Source organism: Sturnus vulgaris, chromosome 21 (genome assembly GCF_052056855.1).
Source record: "Sturnus vulgaris isolate bStuVul1 chromosome 21, bStuVul1.hap1, whole genome shotgun sequence".
In the NCBI taxonomy this organism is placed as follows: Eukaryota; Metazoa; Chordata; class Aves; order Passeriformes; family Sturnidae; genus Sturnus; species Sturnus vulgaris.
The window spans coordinates 6490446-6516927 of NC_142263.1; the positions used below are offsets into that span (position 1 = coordinate 6490446).

General features: G+C 41.5%; 1 protein-coding gene across 6 annotated transcripts in view; it reads right to left on the reverse strand.

Annotated features, from left to right (window-relative positions):
• Nucleotides 1-26482, reverse strand: part of CUX1 (cut like homeobox 1) — a 266427-nt gene that overhangs the window by 208682 nt on the left and 31263 nt on the right. For all 6 annotated transcript variants that reach the window (XM_088177069.1, XM_088177067.1, XM_088177066.1 and 3 more), the window contains exon 2: nucleotides 7680-7790. In XM_088177069.1, the coding sequence (XP_088033195.1) occupies nucleotides 7680-7790 (111 nt within the window). The remainder of the gene's footprint in view (nucleotides 1-7679; nucleotides 7791-26482) is intronic.

Below are 26482 nucleotides of genomic sequence, written 5' to 3' on the forward strand. Positions count from 1 at the left end.
TTATAATTAAGAAAATACATATATTTCTACACATAATTATGAACAGTAACAAAAGCTCAGTATTAAAATAGGTCCACTGAATCCCTGGAATTGTGCCTGCCAACTAAAACACCTACTATGAATTTAGTAATGGGTTATGCAAACATAAATTACAAAGCCAGACGTTTTAAAAGGAAAAAAAGGTGATTTATTGTCACACTGGAGACACGGCAGGATAGAAGCACAATTTCATTTTTCCATATATTCATCAACACTGCAGATGTGTTAATGCAAAAAGAATTCCAAAATCAAAATGACTCTCAACTGCTCTAATTCTCATCTGTCATTTAATTTACTTTAAAATTGTTACCAGGAAGCATTTTTTTTGTCTTAAGCAAGCAAAACACACTCAAAATTCCTGGAAGAAAATAGGTTTTAAGAGCATTTCACAGACATTTCTCCACCTAAAAATCAAGACTTTATCCAAAACTGACCACAGCAGAATGGCCCTGCAGAAACTTGGGGCATTTGGGAAGGTGTTTAATAGAAAAACTTCAAACTATTATTTGTACTTTGGGCATTTGGTTTGTGAGTATTTTACTCTCCAAATTAACAGTTTCTGGTTTTTTTTCAAGCAGATGCAGCTATTCACTTGTCAGAGCAAGGACAAGAATCTCTCAGAAGTGGCAACTCCTGTTCAAAGAATTATTCCTGACATCATGCTTTTAATGAGAACAACATGTTCCTTTAATTACACCTGGGTGACTTTGAGGTGGTCCAGCAGATGAGCTGAGGGTTACAGAATGTTTGTTCACAAAATAAAAAAGGAAAAATACTAATTGAAGGTGTTTTATTATTTCTTTGCTTGGTAAATACACATAGGAAGGAAGAGCAGGGATATTGATGCCTGTTATTTTTATAACTCTTGAAAATAAGTCAAACTATTGTTCAGAGCAAAATGAGGAACTGAACTTCAGACTCACTTTGTGAGTGATCTCCGTATAAATTCCAAGTTTTATACTTAGCTTACCATAAAATAGAATGAAAGAATAGCTGTAATTGTTGGTACCACAGTGAGAAAAATCCCAGCTATTTCAGCTAAATATTTTCCCTTAAAAGCCAGTCAATGATACATCAATAAATCACGTTCTATCTTAATGCACACTACATAAAGTAGAACCATTCTGCAGGAGGAAGGATGACAAATGCTCTGTCACACTCTGCTTTTTTTCCTTGAGTTGTGACCTTGAAAAGGTTCAGCTCTTCCAGCCCTCACCCCCAACCTTCCCCTGCCCTGCTCTGGCCACTTTCCAACTGGGTCAGCCCTGCAAGGTTCAAGCAAAGGCAGAACACCCAGGGAAAAACAAACTGTTTGCTTTGCCTTCTTTCAGTGACAGCATCAAAGGCTTAACAAGAGAGATTAACTTGTAAATATTTGCTTACAAGTGTGTCCCTTTGTAAATCACAGTAATTCCCCAAATATCCCCTTTTCTCCTTTTCTGCAATGGAAAATGCTGCACCCTTGGCATTACTGAAATCCAATACCTGCAACCAATGCTGGGAGAAGAAAAGTGAATTCTTCAGCTCTCAAGAATGCTCAACCAGGAGAATGCTCAAATGAAATAAATCTACATTACTAACAGCAAGTGACTTCAGACGAATTAATTTGTTCAACTATTCTGATGAGTTTGGTTGAATCAGATGTGTCCCCCTTTCAAATATTTTTGGAGCTCTTGAATGAAGTAATTGCCTGTATATTTTCAGATTTACAAAAAGACTTTTGAGGTAAATGTGTTGTAGAAAATTGATTTAAGGGTATCTTGAAAGCAAATGGAGAGAGAAGCAGTAACTCAAAGTGGCCCAGGCCATATGGTTTCAGAAAAATGCTTTAAAATAAACTTCTCTGTCTAATAACACATAACACAGTCATGACTTCTGCAGGGCAGGGGAACTCTTTTCCTGAGTTTCAGACCTTTACAAATGCTGATTGAAAATCATGAACTATGAAATCCTACATAGCAATAATCCCCAAAACATGGCCTCATTTGCTGAAAGGACTTTCTCAAGCCCTGTTATTATTCCCAAATAAATTGCACAGATTGTGCTGCCCACCCTCTGCTGCCACCCTGCCCTGCTGGGAGCAGCACAAGTTAAGACAATAAAGACAATTATTAAAAAATATATATTCATGAAGTTTACTGAGTATGGTAGGAATGGTCAATGGAGGTCAGTTTTAGGAGAATCCTAGAAAAATAGAACTGTGAATTATAATTTTTTTGAGTGTCCTCTCACTTCTAATAAAAGGCAGCAAGAGATCATAATATAGAAATAGATGTTAGAAACACTAATGAGTTTCTTGTGAACAAAGAGAATATGCTAAAGTGAAATATATATTAAATAATCCACCCAGGATAAGGTTAGACCTGACTTAACCCCTCTGACTCCACAAGATTGGTGTTCAGATCACATTTAAAGATATGGAGATAGATTTTATAATTTTTCTGGAAAAGAATAATAATAATAATAATAATAATAATAATAATAATAATAATAATAATAATAATAATAATAATAATAATAATAATAATAATAATAATTTTACTTCTCCACTTGGCTTTTGAAATACCAAGCCCATGCAGCACAAATTATCGTAAAAATAATTTATCTGGCAAACAAAGCTCTTGAAAATAAAAATGTGGGAAGGTAGGACATGGCACCTAAATATTATCCTTAAGGAGATGTATTCATCAAAGGGGGGGAAAAAAAGAGGAAAAATGAAAGAAGAGAGGAAAAAGAGGAGGAAAGTAGGAAAAGGAAAAAGGAGGGGGGAAGGAAAAAAGAAAACAATAAAAAGAGTGGAACAACCCAGCTGTAGATGGCAGCAAATCAATATTCACCCCTGTGTACACAGACACTGAGAACATCAATTATCCTCAGACAGACTGTGTGTTTTCAGTAGATTTTGTTATTATTTCCACTTTGTCACACACACTAGACCAAAGTTGACTGTGCAAAGTCATTGGGAATCAACATTACCCACAATTCTGAAGATCCTGCTCTCATTTCAAGAACTAATTCAAACTGCAGAAATTTATTTTTTTTTTACCCTTAATTTAATTATCTTTTGCTGTAGAGACTGGATATTTCAATAGAATATGCCAGAAACACTGGAGACAAAGAATTTAGGAATTTTGCACTTTGAAAAACTGAGCCCTTCCATAAAAACTCTTAATTTCCTTGAGTCCCTTATGACTTGCAATTACAATGATTTATTTTTTTTAAAGCTCGTGGATCTTAAAGATATGCATCACCTTGACACACAACATGAGGAATAAAACCATTACTTGTGTAACAGAAGATTCTACAGGCTTCTTTCTTTCTCTTTGGGGCACTGCAGAACTGTGGTGGAGCAGGATGGGGATGACAGGGATGGTTTGGGTGACACTGATGGAAAACAGCTTTGATGTAGGCAGGTAAATGTCATTTATTTGAGATGAACCAAGGGCTCAGGCCCCCTCCACCCAGTCAATGTTCAGCTATTATTTTGCTTGCTAGAACTTTCCCATATTCCCTCTTCCAGAGCATCTTTGTTTGAGAATTTATGTTTCTGTGCTCAGAGATTCTCCAGCATCCCTCCATATCTCTGCCCACTGAACCTTTAATCTGCTGTACAGGATTCAGATGGCAATTTGGGCATTTAAAGGCAATCTTAACTTTCTCAATCTCACCAGTTGGGTTCATTTACAACCCAGAAACTGAAAAGGGGCAAAACCAGTGAGGAATCACCCATCCAATTTACCATTTTACCCATCAGGATAAAATCCAGGGCTCACAATAAGAAGACAAGCTCCTGTCTCCAAATCTGGCCTTTATGCAGGCACCTCACATCTGCCTGATTTTGTAGAGCTCATGAGCTCCCATTACAAAATTAGTTGCTTATTTCATTTCCCCAGGCTGGTCTTTTGTCTTGTGCCCAGTTTAATGACCCCTGGTTTAGGTGAGCCTGGTAATAACCCCAATATTACCTGGCTTACCTGGCCAAATCTTAGAGAAAAGCAATGGAGAGTTACAGGTTAAACAGGCTTAAAAGTGGAGTTTTAGATAAGCTTTTCAACATTTAAAACAGAAATAGGTAAGCAAAAAGTGGTTACTGAACTAAGAATCCAGGTAAAAACAAAAGCAACAACATTAGGGACTATCTACACTTCGTGCCAAAAATTATTAACCTGTGCACCTGGAATTATTTAGAGTCTAAAAAACCCCATCTCTCAAAGATAGTCATTCAGACATTCTGTTATTCACACCACAATTGACATATGAAGATAGGATTAAGCAAAACAAGAATTTCACAGAGGTTAAAACACCCCAGAAATACCACAGTTGGTCACAACAGTTCAGGATTTGTCACTGTAAGAAAATAATCATCTGATGCAGGCTGGCAATTCACATGATATATTTGGAGATGTCTTCCAAGTAACAGTCATGTAAAATTGATGTTTCAAGTAATCTCCTGACCAGTCTCAGCCTTCCACAGTAGCTGCTCACAGGGAAACAAACTGAGACTGAAAATACTCCAAAACATCTATGAGCAGCAGGTCTGGCATGACCTCCTAAAAGGTGTGAGGAGGCAAAGAGTATTTTTGCAATAACAGGTTAAGAACCCTTTCTGAAAGTTTCTGCACAAGCACTGCTGAATTTTCTGTTCACATTAAGTTCCCAAACATGAGACACTACTTCCCAGAGTCATCTCCCAGTATGCCAAGACAGAAATAGTATTTTAACATTTTTAAATATCAAAAGCCTTAGGGTCATTCCTCCAAACATGAAAACATTGTATTGCTTTTGCAGCAATTTGATAATTTGCAAGGAAGGCAGAAATGACCCGAATAGATCTGTCACAATTTTTAAAGTAAAAAGAGACAGAAGTAGCCTCAACTTCATTAGCAATTTTTTGAATCCTTTTCTGCTGCACAGGAGATAACTTTCAAGCCAATATTATGGAAAGTCTAGAGGCAGCAGTGAATAGGAAAGTCAAGGCAATCCACATTTGTCTCCTGATTTATGGTGGGACTGGCAAGGGGAGAGGAAAAGAGATGCTGGCACAGCCTAAAGCAGGGCTGCACTGACAGGGATACAGGCAGGGTGAAACACAAAATGGAAAAGTACAATTCTGAAACAGATTGTTACATTTAACAATTCCATCTTTGTGGCTTTGTTTCTTCTTTTAATGCCAAGAAAGTTGTTACTTCATCATGGAAATTTAAATTGAGCTGTACACTGGGTTATTTATCTATCTGAAGAACATTCTGCATGCAGGCTGGTTTTCTATCACAGAACTCTTTTGTTATGAAAAAGAGCATGTTGGATGTTTTAGGAACTTAAATGTATCAGTTTGGAGATGCCAGTGGCTCCCTGTGCATTCCTGTCCACCTCAAGGATGTTTCCCATCCTGGGGAGGTTTCCAGACAAAGCTGCAGTTACTGACCCTGCCTTCTGATCTCCCACTGCCTCCCAAAACTGCTCAGGTTTTGAGGAATGTTCACAGCCCTCCCTGCTTTTTGGGAGTGCAAAAAACAACTGAAAGTGAACACACACTGCACATGCTGTAAGTTTTGTGTGAGGAGGAAATGCAGTGCAGTTTTCCAGCAGGGACAGCTGGACACCCACATTTGCCACACCAAATCCCTTGGACAGGACAGACCTTCCACATCTGAGCTCCCTCCCTGCCCCTTGGGGGCAAAAATTACATCTCAAGTTGGCTACAGCTGCCTGCTCCTACAGATCAGATACTTTCTTTTAATTCTTTGATCCCATTTTCATTGTATCTCTGTCAGAGAAAGTAGAAGTTGCTCTTCAGAAACAAAGCTGCAGAAGAGCACCACGGCAGAGAAGGCAGACAAAGAAAGAACCCAAAACTTTCATGCAAGGTTATAAAGGAAAGTGGTTTCACAGGGGTCCCAGGACAAAAGATGAGGATGTAGAACTTAGCAGAGATTCCAATTTCCTCAAACACTGAGGATGTTCAGAGTGTTGTTTTGAATGTAGTCCCTGAATAAATAAAACTCATGTATTCTGAAAGAGAACAGAGGCTACAGAATTGTATTTTGTAAAATAATATTTAAAACCTTCCCACCAAATTATTTAACTTCTGTATCTTCCTTACTGGAAAGGACTAATTGCATATCATTTCCCACTATATCCCTGAAAGTAATTACCACTCTGTACATTCCTTTCCCACTGAGTTACCAAGGTGCTCTCATAATGCACTTTAAAAGTGCAGTGTCTTGGGGGTTTTTGTTTGTTGCTCCTTCTGCTCCACAGAAATAAAATTGGCTTAAAGAAATCCTCCTGAAATCTGCAACATGCCATCAGATGGGAACGGGCAGCTACAGCCACATTCTGAAGAATTTGTCATTTTACTTACAGGAAAAAAAGGAAGGCAGCAGGAAACAAGTTAGGTTTTGTAGTATGAACTTCAGCTTCTAGCAAACAATTGAAAATGTGGCCCTAGAATTCCATGTATTTTCTGGATTCTGTACAATTTCCTACACTCTCCATATTCTTCCATTTCTCTCCTTCCTCCTTCTTTTCCCAATAGTTTGCAAAGGGAATCAACTCACCCTCTCACAGCTCCTGAACTCACTCTTCAAATTCTTTTACTCCTTTTAAAAAGTCCTGTTCCTTCAAAGCTGCAGTCCCCAAATTCTCTTTTTTTTTCAAAGAGAACTGATTTCTGCCCCACAAAGCCTCTTCAGGGCACCAGAAAAACAACCCTGCCTCTTCCCCACCTTGCCTTTCCCCATTCTGGGTCAGCATCCCTCCCTCTGCAGCCACAGGAAGCTGAGCAGCATCTGCTGCTGGAGAAGCAGCACTAAAGGTTAGGAGAGCTGCCTGCTGCTTCCCTCCCAGGAAGAGGCTTGGAAGGAGTTGGTGCTGGCAGATCACTTATCTGGAACTGGCTTTGAAATGCCACAACATTGCTGGATGAACAGATTGCTGGCAATCAGCAGGGAAAAAAAAATACCCAAATCCACAAAACAAACAGAGGAGGCAGCCAGCCCTGAGCACTGCTCTGCTTTCAGCAGGGAACCAAGTGAGATTATCCGTGGGTTTGAGGGAACTGCACATGAGGAGTTTAAACACTCCCAGCTTCTCACACAGAATATTCACCTTGCCCAGCTTTCCCACTGCTTTTACCCCTGCAGGTTTTACCCCACACCTGTGCTCCATGCACATCCTCCCAGGGGAGTTTGGCTCAGCCCTGACCTTGTTGTGTTTCCAGTCAAATCAACAGCGAAACTTAATTTGATTTTTGATGGAAAAATGAGCACCTTTGAAGTTATGCCCTTGATATAGATTTATTTAGGCAGTGAAATGTCACTTTCTACATCCAAGTGCTCCGAGAGTTTGGATTGGTGAAGAATTTTTTTTTTTTGCAATTCTCCAGGTTTTACATTATTATATAATTTAGAGCAAGCCTGTTTGAAGGCCAGTGTTGATGCTTCATCAATCCACATTTCAATATTTACAGAATGCAAAAGCTCCCTGATGAAGAAAACATCAGACATAAGCAGGTTTAGACAAGGACCTGGCAATACATACAAGAAAATGATAGAAATAAACCATTAAGAAGAAATCATCACTTCCACATGCCTAAGACCACCTACCACAGCAAGAGACTGGGACAGATTTTCTCTTACCTCTGGAGTGTTTTTCTTGAACTCACGACTTTGCTCAATAAGTTTTTTCCTGGACTGCTCACTTTCATCTTGCCGGTTCGCCAATATTGTTGCTGTGGTATCGAGCTCTCTCTGTTAAGAAAAAGAAATACAAACAAAAAGAAAAAAAAAATAAACAGTCAGAGTTCTGTCACAGAAATAAAAAAAAACCCCAAACCCCCTCATACATACACATCATGTTACTGGGAATATGGAGATGGAAGTAGGGAGCAGCACAGAACAAGCACCAGGCTTCCAGAGACCTGACCTCCAGAACAACAGCAAGTGAAGCTTTACAACCCTTTGGATTCCATCTTGCAACCAAAACATCACCATTTTCCTCAAAACTATTCATGGCTCCACCCCAGCATTACACAGGACAGGAGCAATGGCACACAATACACAACAAACCTCCTAATAAATTCCCAAATCCAGTGAAGATTACAGATCTTGGACATATTCAAACCAGGTTTGTTTTCACCTGTCTGCATTTTAAAGATACTGATTTTCTCTGTTTTGAGTTATCCTATTATAAAAATGTATTAATTCAAATATTGGTTAACCTTATACTTGAATCTGGACTGGTTACATTTCAGTCACTCTTATCTCCTCTGGCATGCTGTGTATAATTCCATACTGCCACTGCAGTGCTCTTTTCCATTTAAGTCTTGCCTTATTTGAATACAAAATTATCTTTTCCTATTATTGGAATCTATTCCTCCAAGGTTATTAGCAGGTAACTCCATTTCCTCTCTAAAACATGTATTTTTTTTTTAAGCACCTGATGAATGCCAGAGTATCTTCCAACTGTTTCTACTGAGCTGAAGCACAGGTCCCATTGCTTTCCAGCTTTTTCCAAGTGTGTTATCCCCATCCCAATTCCTCCACTCAGTGCTGTGCCTCCAAATGTCACCATAATAGATTGAACGGGTCACTTATCAGTGCATAAACCAACAATACTCAATCTTCTGTGTCAGTTTGTGCCTCTGCTGCAGTATTTCCACATCATATAAAAAAATAAAGGCAAACCCCTCCATTCAGCTACAGACATCGTTCCCCAAGTCACTGGGAGAATCAAGAATTCAGAAAAGAAATTTGGCACTGTTTTATCTTTTTATTAACTCAAAAAGAGAAAAACCTGGCTATGAGAAAAGTTCATGAAAAGTGAGAACAACATGCTAGAGCAAGACTACCTTCACCTCATCCCTCTGCCAAGGTGCCTCCAACCTGCCTGCAAAACTCCCAATATTCCCCACCAGAATTTTGCAATGCTTCTGGAATTTGTTCAGAACTCAACCACCTGTAAGGGACCAAAAGCACAAACCTGGGACCTCCTGTCAGGTCTAATACCAGACCCCAAATAGATGGTCAAGTCACTGACTTGTTACTAGACACAAATACTACTGTCTAAATACTCTGAAAAAAGCCTAATTCCTAATTTTAGATACATTTTTGAATGGGTAAATCCTGGATGGATGGATGGATGGATGGATGGATGGACATTTGTCTTATGTAACTCCACAGTTTGACCTCTGGATGGAAAATAAAAACCTTCTGTGTTCCCATCTCAAAAGGACCAATATTTTTTCCCCTTAAGGTTTACTGGTATAAAACTAACATTTTAAAATAAATATATAGATCATAATTATCCTAATCCTTGGAAACCAGCTCAATATGACAAATGGATTTGAAGCCAAGCAGTGTGCTAGACCAGTGACCTCAATATTGGCATTGAAATACTTAAAAATCCTTCTATATCTGACTTTGAGTAAAGAAACAGGGCAATATGTCCACCAGATCTTGGTTTGGAATTCTGTAACATATGTGAAATCTATTGCAGAAAAGTGGGAAATACTTAACAGTTGGATAAACCACATTTGAAATTCATCCCAGCTAAGTTTATGCAAGAAAAAAGAGCAACAGAAACCAATGTGGTTAAGCAGAACTATAAAGAGCAATATAACGGCTAAGCAGAAGGCTTTTAAAAAATATAAACAATCTGGTACGGCCAGAAACTTGGAAAACTATATTTAAAAAGGAAGCACACATTTAGAGCCAAGTAAAAAGAACACAAATCATGAAGAAAGAGGGAATTTCAGTGGAGCAAAGAACCCAGTGTGCTTTGGTTTCTGATATCGAGTGCTAGCAAGGAACCTGACCAATGGAAATGCAACACTTCTAAAGACCTGTGCTTCCAAGTTTAGGGACAAGAAAGAAAAAGAACTGGTTAATAAATGAATTTCATATTTTGTGCTACAATGAAGAGTCAGGTAGCAAATGCCAAAGGACTTTCTCACCACCCTCACTGCCTGGCTGACACCAGTGCCACAGTGCACTTCCACCAGGCACTTTCCCATTTCTTTCTGAATTCCTTCTGGGACAGGTCTGATAATTCCTCCCCACAAAACATTTCCTTCAGTGATATATCAGGCACAGACGTTGCCAGGGAGAAGTGCCAGCACACCATTGCACTGAGCTGTCTGACTCTGGGGGCTGGAGCCCACGAGCTCCAGATCTTGCACTGATGAGCTACTGAGAGGGTAAGATGCAATTCCAGCTGAGGAGCAGCAGGTCTGATACAAAATAAGGTATTAAATCTTCAAGCCATGTCATAGTTAATAAGACCCAAATCAAAACTGTTTGGAAAATCACTAATCTTTTCTTCCTTACTTGATCTGAACAGTGTACAATGCTAGTTTCATTTATTTAAACCTAATAATAGATACAGGACTACAACCCCCAAGGGCTAATGGCAGATTTTTCATACTTTTATGATTTGATCTCATGAGATAGCCCAATATTAAAAATAAAATTAATGTGGCCAATGCATTATTTCTGCAAGCAAGCTAATTTTAAGGAGCAAATAGTAGTAACTTCAATATTTCGAACCTGAGTACTGTGTAACACTCACATGTAAACACTTGCAATCACTCTCTAAGTAGATAACAAGTAAAAGGAGATGTAATTCTGCACAGAAGTGTGTTGGAGAGTCAAAAATAGGAGCCCATGCCTCAGTATCATCCTTCACACCTTTGAAATCAAAAGTGTTCCAATGAAAAGCAAACAAAACCAGGGCTCAAAGGTGTTGCAGCAGTGACCTGGCTGTGGAAAGGATTCAAAGCCTGGAAGCTTCAGTTCCACTGATTCAACACTGGCTAATGAACTTTCTGGCCCAAAATAGCCACCTGCAGAAAGGGAGTCACTGCTTGGAGCACATCTTTGAGAGAAGAAGCAAGACCATTATCCCTCCCCCTGCCCCAAAGTCCCATCGATTTAGGGCAGGCACAGTTCAGAGATAACTAAAGAACTCTCTCCAGGGTTTCTGCTTTGACCCATTTCAACAAATTTACTGGAGGTGGGAGGGAGGCAGTGGGAGGAGAGGAGACAAGAAAGTCTTATGCTCCTAAGCGTGGGAGTCATTAGAAGCAGTCCCCAGAAAACAAACATTAAAAGCTTTCTTTCAGGCAGTATAGAAATGAAAAATCTAAAACTAGGAGGGTCAGTCCACTATCCAGTGTAACAACAATCACCTTGGAGTGGATTGATGTTCTCTTAACTCAGGTATTTCCAGACTGTGTCAGACTCCCTGTCCATCCTGCCTCTGTCACCCCACAGTGACACGGCTGCAGGGGACCCACCAGAGCAGAGGGAGCCTGCTGGAAACATCCATCCCATCCTTCCCTTCCTCACTTCTGCTGCATGGAATCAGCTCCCTGCTCAGGGCCACGAGGAGTTTCTGCACCATTCCAGCAGGGAGGTGGGAAAACACAGCTGGACTGAGGGGGCTGTGGAATCCCCCTGCTTGGCACAGCCTGCAATTAGATTGACCTCAAGTAATTACGAAACTGCAGGCTCACTGCAGGCGAGTTTCAAGGTTGTTTTCCTTTATGGCTGACATGTCTTTGCCTACCAGATGCATTCTTTGATAATCACCCAGCAGCAGGTCTGCACCACTGACCGGTTCAGCACAACAAGGCCTTTCCTTTCCATAATTAGAAGATTCAAGTCAGCCCTTCCAGGCCTGAGACCTGGGAGCTGCTGGGTGGCTGCTCTCAAAGCTGAGTCCTAAAAATTACTCACTTAGGAAATCAAGTTTGAAAAAAAATTGAACTTTCTTGGCTATTTATGAAGTTTCTGTTCTCTCATCCACTTCTAACAGTTACTGGCCACTGCCCTGCCTTGGGCATTTCACAACCAAAGAAACCACCACACTTCAGCATTCCAATTCCCCCAAAAGCTGCTCCAACAACCATAATTAGTCCTCAGTCTCTGCTCTGAACCACTATTCCCATGGCCCACATGGAAGAAGTTACAAAAACCTGTAATAACCATCTGTAAGTACTGTGACATAACTGTATCCCAAACTTTTGTAATTCTCCCATATTTAAATGTTTAATCCTTGCTGCGTTTACCACAAAGCTCCTACAGTGGAACAAGAAACACATATCACGATTTTAAGACAAGTTGATTATTTCCTGGTAGGCTTCCAGACATGGATGCAGAGCTGAAGCTGTGCCTTTGAAAGCCTTAAGCATGGCTGCAGAGATTAACAGGACATCTGGAAGAATTTTTTCATAGAAAAGGTGGTCAAGCATTGGAATGGGCTGCTCAGGGAGGTGCAGTCCCCATCCCTGGAAAGGTTCAAGGAACAGCTGGACATGGCACTCAGTGCTCTGGTTTAGTTGTCAAGGTAGAGATCAGTGACAGGCTGGATTCGATGATCTCAGAGGTCTTTTCTTAATGATTCTGTGCTTCACCATAAACCTCATTTCACTTGTTACAAGGAGCAACACAAACCACAACTTAGTGTAGATTAGGAATTTTCTACCAGTAAATGTAGCATTAACCACTTCCCCCGAAATCCTGTTTCTGTGTGCTTAAGGTATTTCCCTTTATCACCAGTTCAATCAGTTCCCCAGTTTACTGATAATCTGCTACTGAAAGGAATTTTCAGAAGTTTCATTTCTGTTTTCATCCTCTCACAGGATTGCGTTTGTCAGATCTATCAAAGCTCTCAATGTAGCTTTTTGCAATTTTTAATTTCCTATTAAAGGAAAATTTCCCTGTGCCAGGATGACACCAGGGTGGAAGTGTCTGGAACAACTCTGCACAGCATACTCGTCTTGGGGAAATTTCACATTTCCCTGACTGCTCCATGAGGCATTCCACCCTTCAGTCTCAAAACCCCATCGTTTGCACCTGCCCAGAAGCCAATGTACCGATTATGTAACTATTTCAGAAATATTTCAGAATTTATAAAATACTTTGCAAGCTTGGTGTGCTCCTCTGGAAAAACAAAGCCACGTTCACCTGATAAAGCTCTAGATTATGACTGGGGGAGAAACCACAGAGCTGACACTGGGAATTTTTATTAATGTCTGTTTTGACTGTAAAAGGCCAGCCCCAGTTGAAAGCCGAAAGTGCTAAGAAAGGCAAAATATTGTAAGGATTCTGTGAGCAGAGTTTGTGTCAGCCTTGCTGTAAAGCCCCTTTCTAAAACAAGCAAAAGGAAAGACCAAACAGTTCAACAAGAGCATAACATCTCAAGACCCCATCTTACAACAGTGACTGCTCAACAAATAACAAAGGCCAGAATACCTGTAATTTACACTCCAGAAGGAAAAAAAAATAGTAAAAATCCACAAGCATTAAAACACATTTCTTAGGAAGCATTTTGCCACTTGGCAAACTGATGCAAGTACCTTTCACACGCAGAATTAGTTAGAAAATTTCAATAAACACATTTTATTTCTGCATACTGAAGTAATTTGACTCCAAGTAAGTTTTTAAACAAGCTTTAACTGGAACAAATTTAGGGCCCTACGCAATGCTTTTGGGACAGGAGTCAACGTGTGTGGTGGCCACTGCACAGAACAAAGAGAGCAAGAACAGAGGTGCCAATGGAGCTATCAATAAAATTACCTTAATTAGCAGGCTACTAAAAAAAAAAAAAAAAAAAAAAAAAGGAAAATGTAAAAAGAAAGGGTGTTGTGGCTTTGTTTGCTCACAACGACAGCCAGTGGCACAAATGTAGGTAATTCCCATCAAACTATCTTGCAAGAGGGGAAAGGCAGCGCTGGCTTTTCAAAATGAGCTGCAATCAGCAGAAAGAAGCCACACAAATACTGATGCCAGCAACAAAAGGACTACGGGGAGAAAAGCTTGGCAGTGCCAGAGCCAAGATGATTATTCCTGTCTTTTCTTCTACACCTTGAATTCAAAACTTTTTAGAAAATGCAAAGAACTGGAGACTATCCAATGCCAAAGGTCTGTTCTGAACAAGCCTTTTCTCTCACTCAAGAAAATAATGAAACATTGGCTATTTATTTCAAAAGGCAGTTTTTCCTCTTCCAGCATTGTTTACTCCTTGTTTCCATCCCCCCAAGCCCAGGTGCACAGTGACTGTGTAAGTGCCAGGCCTGAGGGGTCTCCAGCCCTGCTCACAGCAGCACCACGAGGGTGATGTGCTCTCACCTCTCTCCAGAAATAATGAACAATGAAGCTCAGGCTTCATTCACAGCACCCTCAATCTTCACCCCAAAGCTTCTCTTCTCCTCCTCCTCCGTTTCTACCCCAGATGGGCACGAATCCCTTTGTTCCCTGCAGGTCCAGCCTCACCTTCAGCCCTACAGCAGCACCACTCACCTTGAGCCCTGGGGAGCTAAAAGGCACCTGGAGGGTGAATTCCCTGCATCCCCCAGCCTGCTCCTTTCCCAGCCTTGTCCCGAGCTGCTCTCCCACAGAAGCCCCACCAGCATTCCCCAGTGTGAATCCACCAGCCTCCATTACCTCACCCAGAGGCCTGCAGCCTGGGCTCCGAGAATCTGTCAGCAAACCCACCCCAGCCAGTTACTTAACACTCTGCTTGATTTTGCATTGCAGTTCATCACACTTGGGAAGGACATAAATTCCCTAAAAAGTGAGTGTTTGCTGGGGAGAGGGCTCCCTTGGTTTTGCAAGCACAGCACATCCCCAGCCAGCTGGCTGCAGAGCTGCCTACAGCTTCACCCACTTCCCACACCACCATTTTCACACTCTTCCACTTAAAAGCAAAAGTTCAGACCGGTTCCTTCAATACCCACAACAGAAAAAGCTAAAAAGTAATGAGTTAATTTAAGTGTTGCTGCAGTGAGGCTTCCCAGGAAGGAGGATTTCGGATGGAGATAGCAAGGGGACAGTGGGAAGTGGTGAGGGCTGCTCCAGCTTGGAGCAATCTGCTCACCCACCATCCACTGGCCGTGGTGTAAAATCACAATACAACCCTGTGAACACATAAAATCAAGTTCATCGTGTACATGCTGATTAATCACTGTGAAAGAAACAAAAAAATTGCCACAGCTCAGTATTTGTGACTTTCAGGGCAGCTACAGGGTGGTGGGGATTCAAACTGCATCTTCTTCTGCCAAATGAAATAAATGATGGGAAACCAAAGGAAGCTCACTGCTGCTTGCACGGCCCTTGCCCAGGCAAGACCCAGTGTAAAATCCATCTGCTGGACGATCAAAGGCTGACCAAAGCACAAAGCCAGTGGCCACACTGACCATGGCCCTGACCACAGCACAGCAGCCAATTACTCCATGGGTGAAGTGGCCACAGAGAACATAAAATGTTTTCCATGGTCTGGAGATTGTGGCACACTGGGTCCCACCAGGGCCAGGCTGCCCTTCCCATCCCCTGCACTTCTGTCACAGCCATAGGGGCAGGAGGAATGTCCCCTGTCCCCTGTCCCATGTCCCCTGTCCCCTCCTCAGCCCTCCATACACACAGGGGTGACAGGGAATGGAGAAGGACGTGGAGGGAAAACCAACAGCTCAACCACATTTCTGATCCCAGCAAACTGGGAACCAGAGAATGCACAGCATCCATGCCCCCAAAAACACCTTCACTGTGATTCTGATCCCAGCAAACTGGGAACCAGAGAATGCACAGCATCCATGCCCCCAAAAAACACCTTCACTGTGATTCTGATCCCAGCAAACTGGGAACCAGAGAATGCACAGCAACCATGCCCCAAAAAACACCTGTACTGTGTTTGTGATCCCAGCAAAGCAGACAAGACCCATGATCCACAAGTGAAATTTTTGGCAGACGGTTTTAAAAAGAGTTTTGGCCCTTAAATTGGAAAAACATATAAAATAAAAGGCAATTAACTGATGAATAAATACAAATTACTGACTGCACTACTCTTGCCATGTGTCTGACCCCAAATGCAGCAGCCTGTGCTCAGGTGGAAGGGGATTATGCTGCCATTCTGTAATAACACACCTTCAGCAAATGCCTTACTTCCAAGAAAGATCAGATTCATGAGCTACATTAAATAATTCTTTCGACCACAGATCAAAGTAAAACATAGTCTTTAAAGAGTGGTTTAAATATCAGAAAGCTCAACTCTTTAACTAAGCTCTGTTACATCATTTAAAGTATTGAGTTACTCCCATTTCCAGCTAAGCTGTGCTGGTAAATGAAGCATGACCAGGCTTTAAGCAAGACACGTCCTGTAACACAGACCAGGATTTATAACTTGCTATACAGGTTGCCACCAATAAATCAATAATATATATACACACAAAGGTGTGCTTCAGTGTGAGTTCTGGGAACTTGCTGTTTGGGAAAAAAAAAAACAAAAAACAACTCAAGCTTTTTTATTTTTATTCTAAATGAAAATGAACTCGTTGCTCAGCTTTTAGTCAACTTCTCCCAACTCCTAACTATGCTGTCTTCTAGAACAAAAAATCACAATTTTAATTTGATTAAATGTGCTATTAATTTTAATTTTTTAAAACAAGGCTAACGATTACAGACTGAGTCCATCCTAGCCACCACTCAATAATCCTTCAATCTTTCAAATGCAATTTCCAATCTCAAAGCTACTTCAGCTGTTTCCTAACATTGGGATATAAAATATTTACCAACAAAAGTATAAATATACACTAAAAAAACAACCTAAAAATACTTTTAAAACCACATTTCAACAAAGTAATTCCTTCAGGGATGGGAAAAAATTACCATGGACTTGAACTAATCACCTCGTGTTTTGCTCCCTTCTCATGTTTTTTGGGCATTGCAGAAATGGGATAATGGATGAATAAACTATCCTACCATGACAAATATGGTTTGGAAAGATGGGGCTAGGCATAACTTGGAATTTTTTGTTGTTATAAGTTTAAAATCCTAAACCACAGGCATGTGCACTAGGGAAAACCTATAAAATTTATAATGGAGACGCTGTCCAGTGGCTCCCTTCTAGCAGGCCAAATTTCACCTCTCCTTTAACTGCTGATCCATGGACACATTTAAATTCTGATTTTTTTTTCCTTCACTGGAGATCTTTGCTCCCTGTGCTCAGCAACCCCACGGAGGAGCAGGCATGGGACAGGGACACAGAGGAAACTGGATGGGGAACTTGTGTTAAGAAATCAGTTATAACAAAAACAAGATCAGAAGAAAATTACTGGCAAATGAAATTGCTGTTTGATAAACAATTTAAGCAGGAAGAGTATTTGGCAGAGGGTTTCCAGGGAACGGTCCTTGACTCCTGACTAACATGTTTCCTCCCTTGGTCTGAGTTTGTTGACTTTCTGGGCATTGCTGTAAGGTTTAGGCAGTTTCCCATGATGGGAAAAATACAGCTTTTTTTGAGAAGTTGCCTGTGAATGCAATTGGTGGATGTTTTCTAAAAAATTATAGATATAAATAGGAAACAAGAAAGCAACAATTTCTTTATTTAGGCTTTTCCTACTACTAAAAAGTCCCATTTAGGCATCTTAGTATCCTTTCTAATCTAAATCCCAAACACTGACTCAGTTTGGCATGACAGCACACGATGAGAAATGTATATCTGGCATTCAGTGCCAATAGCAAAAGTGACATATTTTGGACAATTAAAGAGAAGATCAGATTCTGAAGCCTTTCAGAGATTTTTTTTTTACATGTTTTTTATGTTTAATCTGAATACTTACAGTCCAGCATAAATAGATAGCAACCCCACTTCACACTGAACTGAAATCAAGAGGCAGAGGCGGTGGAATGCAGAATGCCTTTTCTAGGTGTTTCCCAACAACATATTGCAGTACTTAGTTAAGCTCATTTTCTGTGACATGAAAAGGAAAATAGCAGAATTGACTCATGAAGTAAAATTAGCTGATGTACAGTCACAAGGAGGCTGGATTGGAGCTGACAGCAGCCAGAACTGCATTTAACAAAAACTAACATGCTCTATGCTAATAATGGTGCTGGTTCAGAGCCACAAGGACTATTCTCTGTATTTTTAACATGGACTGTTTTTAAACCAACATTTCTAATAGCATACCCTAAACTGTACATCAGGAAATATTTAAAGACCTTCCAGAAGTGATGTATTAAGAAAGGCATTTATAAAATAGTTTTTAAACACTGCAAATCTGACATTTCCAATCAGGAGATGCCTCCAAGGAGGCACCAAGGCACGGACAGCCAATATCTGCTTGCTCACAACTAATGTAGGCAGGACAGCTAAAAGACTTTTTTAAGCAGGAAAAAAAAAATGTTTGGTGATAATTTACAGAATTCCTTCACTATTCACTGTAACAAATCAGCCTAGAATGAAAACAACAGATTTAGCTGCAGTGGCACTGTCAACCTCGCTATGATACACTGGCACTAAAAAGTCCTTAATTTTGGCTATCAAATACAATTTCAATTTCTTGCACTTTAGGGCAGTAAAAACAATTCTGTGAAGACTCTGTGTTTACAATCCCGCAGTAAAGAATGCAGCTGTCTCAATCAGTGCTGATTGTCTGTTAATTAGCTCAGTTTTACAAGCTGATGGAACAGATTACTTCATTCCCTCCCCACGCTCAGAAAGAAACTACAAATACAGTTATCTCCAATACAGTAGTTTTTGCTTCCCGACAGTTTGGGGAGGTAGATGATGTACCAGGGACACAAGTGATCTCGTTACCAAGAAATCATTTCTGTTTGTGTCTTTGCCAGGCACTCTGTCATACAGCGATTTTCAGTCCATATATAAGTACACACACATCTCTCTCTCCTGTATGAAAACTGAAATAAAGAGCACCACTTCGTGATAAAATGGAAATACCTCTCCTCTCTTTTGCTGTGGCTGAAACCAAGTAGATGATCTTCAAGATGCCTTTCAACCCAACTGTTTTATGATTCTAGGACTATCAGAGTCCTTTAGGAACAAAAGTCAGGTCCTCAAGAACAATTTCCTATCTATATTATGTATTTAATCAGAAACACCTTTTGGACCCCAAACCAGTACTGAATTTGGTGACCTAGAGCAGCACACTGCAGGTTTTTAGTGAAGAGCCTGAAGTTGCTGATGCCATTCTCCATCCCCATGTGCTTTTTCAGCAAACCATAAATAAATAGCTGGATTACCTCTGAGCTACTCTCTCAGTCACTGCCTCTAGTACCTCCATCCTTTATCTAGACACTCTTGAAGAGAAGCCAAATTTTAGCTTTCATATATGCAGACAAGAGCTTGGACACCCTCATCCAAACGGCAGCAAACACTTCTGCTGAGAAAACCGATGGAACGCTCTAAAGCCCCAGGCCTGGCAACATGAAACCGATCCAAAAATGCCTTTTGTGAGATGACACAACATGCTACACATTGTATCAAACAACAGAGGTTTTTTTCACTTTGAAACTGGTTTTCTTTCTTGCTCAGTTTAGATCCTTCACGATTAGGAAAAGACGAAAAGAAGATGTAGCTAAAGAATATCTATGTATTTAAAAGAAAACTCATTTCTGGGTGTACATGTAGCTACTAAGATTATTGCAAAAGCAGCAAGTGAACAAATATGAAACTCCACAAAACCATGGAATTATCAGACCACCAGAGCTGGGTTTTGGCAGTGTATCTGGGTGATAAGTACAAAGAATAATCTAAATAAAACAGTAATTTTTTTCTACACAAAGACATCTGTAGACATCTGCTCTAACAGCAGCATCCCAGAGAGCCTAAAACCTCTCAAGGATTTTCAGATTTCAGTACACAAAAAATGTGAGAGTTTAATTTTTGTATTATGGATAGGCATCTAAAGCAGACGGCTGAGAACACCTTGAAGAAAATTCTCTGGATCCACAGAAGCAGCACTGGGGGAAATGAAAGCCTGAAATGCAGCGGCCACCAAAGGTTAGAGATGCAAACCTGGACAATGAGGGAACCCAACCACCAGCTAATGCCTGAGTATTCTTTCAGCTATTGTTTTCCACTTAAGTTTAGCTGAATCATATTTCTCAACCCTATAAGCACTTCTTTCACAACACCTAGCAAAAAGACATTAAGAATACGATCCTGGCTTCCCAAAGTTCTTCTGCAGACCAGAATAAAAGTGGAGGGGAGAGGTGTGTTAGGTTTTGTTGGGAGGTTGGTTGCTTGTGTATTTTCTAAACAAAGGCTTTATTCTGATACTTCTTTAGTTTGTTTTGTTGTCTGTAAGAGCTGCCTTACCCTCTCAGACCTGAGGACACCTGGCTGGCTTCACCTCTAAACACCAAACAAAACAGCTCTGCTGAACATGCAGCATCAAGTGCTGCATTTACATCCCTGACTTTTGCTGCTACTCCAAGGCTTCCTTGGCTCTCACGTGCCAGGGCACAGACAGTTACAGCCCTGGGAAGTTTCACCAGAGCCTCTCTTGAACTGGTGCCATCCCCTTGGCTGCCTGGCATTGCGACATCCCAGTTGCATGCCATCCCTTCCCACACGGGGAGGAGGCAGAGGTGTGAGAACGCCAGGGACCAGGGCATGGGGCTGCAGGGGAATCTGGCCAGGCACCCACAGGAATGTTAGATTCCTGCTAGAAAACAGCCATTTGGGAAGGGATAGCTGGCTGCTGTTTGATGGAAAGGAAGCACCCTGGTGAGCCCTCAGTGCTATTCTGTGCATCATCTCTGGGTGCATGAGTTACCTGACTGTAAATCAATCTTTGTGCTCTGTGTGCAGCCATCCAGCTGCAGACAAAAAAAATCCCCAAAGGACGTGCCAGCCTTTCCTGGATCTCCCTCAGCACTCAGCAGGACACTGTTTAGAGTTGAACTGGCTCAGGTTTGCTGTGGGATGGACCCTGAAATGCTGGGAAATGTTTGGGAAGAAGCAAAGCGTGTTACCTCAGTTACTTCTCCAGGGCACCACCATTACAGAAGCTACAAGGCAAAACAACCACCTACACACACTTTCCTATTTTTGTGTAAAGCCTCACTTGATCTGCTGCTCTGTCTTCCATATTTTGTATTTGATACATTTCTAGACAGATAGATTATGCTCTAGAAAATTGTCTATGATACAAGGGGAGAGGGTGAGGTTGGGAATTATGCTTTCAAAGCAGTACAGCTTCCTCTGTGTCTCTGCCCAGACAATAACAGAGATAGCAAAAATCACCAACAATTAGATGAGAAATACTCTCCTCCTTGCCCATCTATCCACAGGGACTGCAGCCCTGCACTGCTGGTCCTGCTCCCCCATTACCACGGGCAGAGGATATTTAGAGAAATGATGCAAAATCCTTTCCTTCTTTTGACACTCCTGCAATGTGCCCTAATCTTGTGCTTTAATCCAGCCCTTTGTGGGTGAGGAATAAAGCTACTGCTGCATTTTTATACTGACTACGCACATCAGTCAAAAAAAACCAAATATACAAAGCACCCTAAATAGTCAGCCAAAACAGAATGACAAAATTACACATTACTTCTGTCATTACATGCTCTCCTTTACCATATGTCTAAGGTAAGCAGAATGCCACCTACATAATGGATTCAGCCCTGGAGTAAGGCTGGACTGCCGAGGCTGGTGAACCTGAGGAAACACTCCATCATTTATTTACTGCATCTCTAAAGCATTTCAGATTCTAAGCTGAATATATATTTCACACAGTACCAAAACTTTTAAATATCCACAGGAAGATTTCATTTTTATAGGCAATAAACATTAAATCTAAAGGACTGGAACATAAAAAGTGTTTTAATACCATATAAATCACCTTTCCCTAGACAGAATAAATCTCTGAAGGTTTTAAGGACTGCAATATAAATTTTTATGGCAAATTATCTACATAGGAATTACTTGCACGAGATGCACTTTCACTTCTCCCTCTCATTTGCATAGTGCTGACAATCTTTTCAATCAAAACGTTCAATCCAATTTGGGAAGTCCAGAACACAATGTGCAGCAATGCTGGGCTAAATGCTGGGTGGTTGGTTCCTCCTTCTCTTCATCAGGAGTTTTCCTGATGCTGCTGCTCCCTCTGTCAAATACAGAGGCTGGCTTTGCACAGGTAACAACACCAATATGTAAAAATTAAGGCTTAGATGAGTAACTAAGTCCTTGTGCCAAGCATTTGTTGACTTTACTGACACAGAACTGGGCAACTAAGAGCTCATGTCATGCTGCAAGCAACACTCTGCTAAAGCAAAGAGTGGCACAGTCTGAATTAAGGAAGAACAACCAAAATAATTCTTTGGGATGCTCAGAAGTGGCATTTTCATTGCAGAGTTGGTACAGCACTGCGAGGTCATGATAGGGGAGCTTCATCTGTGGGGAGCCGCAGTGCTCTGCAGGACAAAGACACAGCGTGGGTGACAGCCCCTTCCCAGGCAGGACATGGAGCATCCTCCCATCCCATGGCAGGATCTGTCCTTTGGATGCCCAGACCCAAGGAGATGGCACTTTCAGTCGGGTTTCACAGCTCTGGCTTCCAGCTAACCAGTTATTAAGCACGGAAGGTGAGGCTGGCTGTTTTACCTGGTGAAACAATAAGAGCTCAATCCTGAGAGGTTCTGTCCCAGCCTGTTGGCACAAACACTTCCTCATGCACAAGATGTGCAATTCCTGAGTCTGCAAGTGCACCCATCCTCACGGGACAGGCTCTCTAGAGGTGTGGTGTACCACTGTTACCAAAAATACTCGGGTTTATTCACTGTTTCATTACAGCAAAAAATGTGCTGACGAGGACTCGCACAGAAACAGCCAGAATTAGTTCTTGGAAAACCTCCTGTTGCCTTGGAGTCAGGTCTGAAACGTGCTCAGGACTTCACCAAATCCTCCCCTCGGGGGAAATCAGGGTACACACAAAGTTAAAGCACCTGAAGAACAAAGTCTCAAGGGGGGGGGGGGGAAAGTGAAGATAAAAAAAAATTAGGAAGTTTGCAGAGAGCTAAGAATAGCACTGCTTTATTTCCAATGTATATTTCCCTTCGAAAATATTTTTGGGACTTCTGTCCTACCAATCAAATTAAGATAACAGAGCAGAGGAAGAAACACAAGTCGGTTCCCAGACGGTTTCCTACGCTTCAAAGGTATTTATTTAATAAGTACCATGTATGGATAAAATGAGATCATCAGCCCAGTCATAAGATGGTTCTCCAAATTTTTAATGAAGCCCTGCAGTGTGTGATTTACAGAGTGATGCTTGGTGCAGGAAGCAGCAGCCCCGAGCCTCAGAGGGTGTGAGATTTCTGCTCCAGGAGGGGAGGGAAGAGACCACTGAAATGCATCAAAGTCAGGGACTTGCAAAATAAAAAATTACAGGGTCATTTCCAAGACACAGAGTTTTGGCCAATGAAATGAGGTATTTGCTTTCTATCTGATGAAGGAGTGAAGTGACATAAAGCTTTCTTCCATATGATTTCACAAGCTTTTATTACTTTCCTGAATTATCTTTGAATCTAGAGGATGGAATATTATTTTCTTTTGAAATATCAGGTTGTTGCTAGTCTTCCCACTTGTACAATCCACAAAACCTATTAACATTTTCAGTAATTAATGCTAATACTTGAGGAAAAAAAGCCATTGTGTTAAGAAATGCTTTAACAAGATCAAGAAAGAAAACAAGTGCTTCTCAGAGTGTACATAATTTATTTTGCTACATTATTATTTTTTTCCACAAAAAACCAAGCAGGGACCACGTATCACTGTGTTCAGCACTCATCTTCATTATTCTCTTTTCTCTCTTTCCCCACAAGTGCAAATTTTACAAAAACATTTATTTTCTTCACCACAGAAAACTAAGACCTTACATAGAGCATTGCTCTCCAAATTTTCCTTTGGGGGGCAGGGAAGAAAAGAGGGGGAAAAGAGCTTTTGGGCTTTTCTCTGCCCATACTCTTAAAACAGTTTGATAGACAGGTTTTTCTCTTTAGTATTTTGAATCCAGGCCTAATTTATTTAATTGGCCCCCTGCAAGGATGAGTTTCAAATGCTCCAGGATCACAAATATTTCTATTTGAGGCCCACATGATGCAGCTTTGCCAGGGGGATATCAAGGCTGGCTCACCTGGCTTTCCAAACAGTGCAAGAGCACTTGGATGAGTTCAGCACACAGGAGCAAGAACCAGGACTTCACTTTTAGTCAGGCTGATGAATTTAATCATACTGGAACCAAGACATACTGAACTGGAAAGTCTGACTCAAGTTGTGGCTGCTTTCCCAAAGAGATCATGAAAGAATATTCAGCCCTAAACTTAGAGCAGCTCAACTATGTATTTTATAGGATATTTATCTATGAATCAGCAGATCACAGACTTGAAGGCCAGACATTCTTCCCACTCCAGCCTTTAGTCATTTGATCAGGAGAGCCAAGAAAGAACATGCAGAAGAAGTTTATCACAGTTCTTTTCAGAGGAAAAAAAAATTAAGGGTTAAAAAAATTTAAATAATTAAGGAAATCAGCAAGCCTGAAGCTAGCAAATAGAGAAATTCCAAGAGGAAGAAGCAGGGATCTGGAATGCCAATGCAAACCACGTTTGCTGCTTTGGGGTGGGGTGGAGGGCATCTCTAAAATAACTACCTTTTAAATAGGCTGAGCTCACTGTCAACCCCCCTGGCTAAAGCACACAACCAAAAGGCAAGTAAATTCCTTGGAAAATGAGTAATTTTCAATATGAACTGAAAGTTGAACAAAGGCTGGGTACATGGGTCAGGAGGGGCCCTTCAAGCCCACAGAATTCACAAGAATTGCAGAGCACAAGCTGCACTTGACAGATGTGGCTCTGCTCCTCCAGCCCCTCTCCTCACACAAACTCACGCCATTCCTTCACCATAGTGACACAGAAAAACCTCCCAGCAGAAGAATAAAAATAAAATCCACAGACCATTGTAGATCCTGCTATAAGTTGGCAACAGAAGGTGGCACAGACTGCTCAGCATTTTGGGAAGTAAGTTGTTTCTGTCCACTAAAGTATTGATTTTGGTGTTGTAAGATAGAGTCATTTGAACTTGAACATTGCTGAAAATCAATGCAAAGCTAAGCCTGGCCACGGGCACCCCCAGCAGATGGGAAGTGGCCCCCGAGGTTGCCTGAAGAAAGCAGCACTCTGTGTGTGATGGGGGACAAGAGTGAGCAGGGCTGGGGCTGGCTGTGCTCAATGTCCCCAGCAAGAACCATGTGGGTCCCAGACTGGGCAGTTTGGGCACAGAAGGACGGGACAGAACTTCAACACTGGCACCTTCCTCAGTTCCTTACCCTAAAATAATGTGGGTGTTTGTGGAAAACTGCAATCCAAAGCCTAAACCACAAAGCTTTTCTGGATGGTGCTGACAAGACCAGAGCATCTGCTGTCAAGTTTAATGAGTTCCCCCAAAGCTACACACAAACCTCATCTGTAAAACAAATTTTTTTTCCTTCTGGGTCAGTTCTGCAGTTGACTTTTCCACAGACTTTGCCCCTAAGGAATGCCTCAGCTGCAAAGCAGGAGGAATGGAGATGCATGGCATAAACATGAACGTGCTGTGAGAGGACTCTGCTGCTCTGAACTTCAAACATGTTGCCTCATGGAAAGGATGAAATTTTTAATTTCAATCCCACCTCCTAAAAAGATAAGGTTTGCAGTGCCATCAAGACCCAGACAGGATATCCAGTGACTTCTGAGCAACTCATCTGGTGTGGGCAGGTCTGCTCAACCATATGATCAAACTCCATTATTCCTCTTCAAATACATGCAGTAACTTCTCCTCAAGCAGAAATTCTCCCACATGCGGCAGCCAGAAGGTAACATCCTCTGGTCCTAAAGAACAAGCCAAATGCTTCATCCCCTCCCTACACACCATGGAACACCCCAGACTTCATGTAACATCACAGACCCAGCAAAACCAACCTGAAGCCTCCTTGGCACGGGGATGTGTTTTGGATTAAAAGTTCTCGCTAAGATTCAGGGCGTGCTGTTCAGTACTTTTAAAATACGTATTATCATCTAAAGAAAACCATCTATGTGTGTGAGCAATGACACACTCTGCCCTTGGCCACCCTCCAGAGCTGGGCTGGGGCTGAGTGCTCGGGCAGGGCTGTGAGGATGAGCCAGGCTCAACCCTAGATGGCACTGCTTGTCACAGCCTGGCACGCTCCTGGCCGCCTGTGCCCTGCCCCACGACACGCTCAGCACACCCCGAGGATGCACCAGGTACACTCTGACACCTCAGCACCTGCACGGCTGCTGTCCCGGCCACACAGCAGGGACACCGTGTCGCTGACACATCCCACAGCTGCCAGCGCCCTCCACGTGGCCGTGACTGGGGACAAGCACTGCTCAGCCCTGCCAGTGGGGACATCTGCTCCTAAGAGCAGCCTGATACCTGCCTTCAGGACCAACATCAAAGGGCGTGGACTTTCTGCAAAGTCCACGAATAAACTCCCAAATTGTTTCTTAAATAATCCACCATCACAAAATATAAAGAACTCTGATATTACAGATACCCCAACACTGCTCTGTTCTGTACAGCAGAAGGTGCTGGAGCAATATTATTTTAAATATATTTTACTCAAATACATGCTAGAATTATCCTA